Source organism: Terrapene carolina, unplaced genomic scaffold, assembly GCF_002925995.2.
Source record: "Terrapene carolina triunguis isolate 2854851 unplaced genomic scaffold, T_m_triunguis-2.0 Scaffold8245, whole genome shotgun sequence".
In the NCBI taxonomy this organism is placed as follows: Eukaryota; Metazoa; Chordata; order Testudines; family Emydidae; genus Terrapene; species Terrapene triunguis.
The window spans coordinates 274-1,908 of record NW_020672596.1 but is presented as its reverse complement, the minus strand read 5'-3'; the positions used below and the strand labels follow the sequence as shown (position 1 = coordinate 1,908).

At 69.8% G+C, this 1,635-nt stretch overlaps 1 protein-coding gene across 1 annotated transcript; it reads left to right on the top strand.

Annotated features, from left to right (window-relative positions):
* Positions 1-214: 214 nt before the first annotated feature.
* LOC113408324 (oocyte zinc finger protein XlCOF6.1-like) lies at positions 215-1,422 on the top strand (the record flags this gene model as incomplete). Its single annotated transcript, XM_026661512.2, has 1 exon — positions 215-1,422. A coding segment is annotated over one exon (1,208 nt), but the record flags the coding sequence as incomplete, so codon positions are not given.
* Between the last annotated feature and the right edge of the window lie 213 nt (positions 1,423-1,635).

The following is a 1,635-nucleotide window of genomic DNA, read 5'->3' as shown; positions in this document are numbered from 1 at the left end:
GGCCGCAGTGCAGATCTCATCGCTGCTGGCTAGTTACTGGACCCCTCCGCTGGCTGCACCGCGCTGGCCGTTCTCTCTGTGACATCACTGATGGGAAATCTCTCCTGCCCTTTCTCCTCCGAGCTAAATTCCCCCCGATAATCTGCTGCAGATCCAGGCTCCTTCCCTCTCGGGGCGCTGGCGGTGACGGCCGGTCTCTCTCTCTGCCCGGCAGGTGATGGAATCTGGGCTGGGGCTGAGGAGAAGCCGTGGGGAGCCCAGAAGTCCCCGGGAGGAGCAGCTGCCATCCCAGTGCCCCAGGGGAAGGCGCCGAATACCTGCCAGGACTGCGGGCAGAGCTTCTCGGAGCGGGGCCTCCTCATCGTGCACGTGCTGAGGACCCACCTCGGGGAGCAAACCCTGCCCTGCGGGGAGTGCGGGAAGATCCTCTCCGGCCGGGGCAGGCTGGCGGCGCATCAGAGGGCCCACCTGCGGGAGCGGACGTTCACCTGCGTGGCCTGCACGCGCAGCGTCGTCTACAACAAGCACCTGGTGGACAAGGTGCGCATGGAGCTGGCCGGAGGGAAGCCCTTCAAATGCACCAAGTGCAGCGACAGGATCATCCTGATGGTGGAGCCGCCGGCGGAGCGTGGGAGGGGCTCCTTCCCCTGCCCCCACTGCCCCAAGGTCTTCCCCTATGTCTACCTCCTGCAGCGCCACCAGCCGCTGCACGCTGGGGAGGCGTCCTTCCCCTGCGCCGAGTGCGGCAAGAGTCTCCAGCGGCGGACCACGCTCGGCAAGCACCGCCGGCGCCACGCGACCGAGCAGCCCGCCCCCTGCGCTGAGTGCAGCTGGAAGGAGCGCCGGGAGAGCCCCGCACCGGAGCAGCCGTTCCCCTGCACGCAGTGCGGGCGGCTCTTCCCCCGGCGCCGCTCCCTGGCCGCCCACCTCCGGGCCCACGCGCGCCCGCCGCTGCACCCCTGCGCCCAGTGCAGCCAGCGCTTCGGCAGCAAGCGGGCGCTGCTGGCGCACCAGCGGGCCCATGCGCCGGACAGGCCCTGCCGGGAGTGCGGCCAGGCCTTCGGCTCCAGGGCGGCCTGGGCCGCGCACCGGCTGGAGCACGAGCGGCAGAAGCCGTTCACGTGCGCCGAGTGCGGGAAGGGCTTCAGGCGCAAGGACAGGTACACGGTGCACCAGTGGCTGCACGTGGGCCCCGCGCCCCTCGCCTGCCCCCAGTGCGGCCAACGCTTCCGCCTGCCGCTGCAGCTGGAACGGCACCAGCGCTTCCACTGGGCGCTGAGAGAGGCCAGGCTCAGGACGAGCGCGCAGGCCTGCCCGGCCGGAGAGCTGAGCCCCACGTCTGGCCCTGCCACCCCTTCCGGGTGCGATCCTGGGCCAGGCACCTCGCCGGCCTGGCCCGTGGTGTCCCCACCTGAGAAATAGGGTGAAAGGGCACAAGGCCTGGGCAGTGTCTGTGGCACTGTGTGTAGACGTACATTAGAGAGCGGAGCGCTCTCGCTGGGGGGAGTCATGGGGGCTGGTTTGGAAGGGGGTCTGGGCAGCCTGCATGAGTGGGCTCAGACGACTTCCGTGGCCTGCCCTGGGGGGCTTTTCTTTGTGCCCCCCCACACAGTGGGAGTGGGTGACAGGATGGGT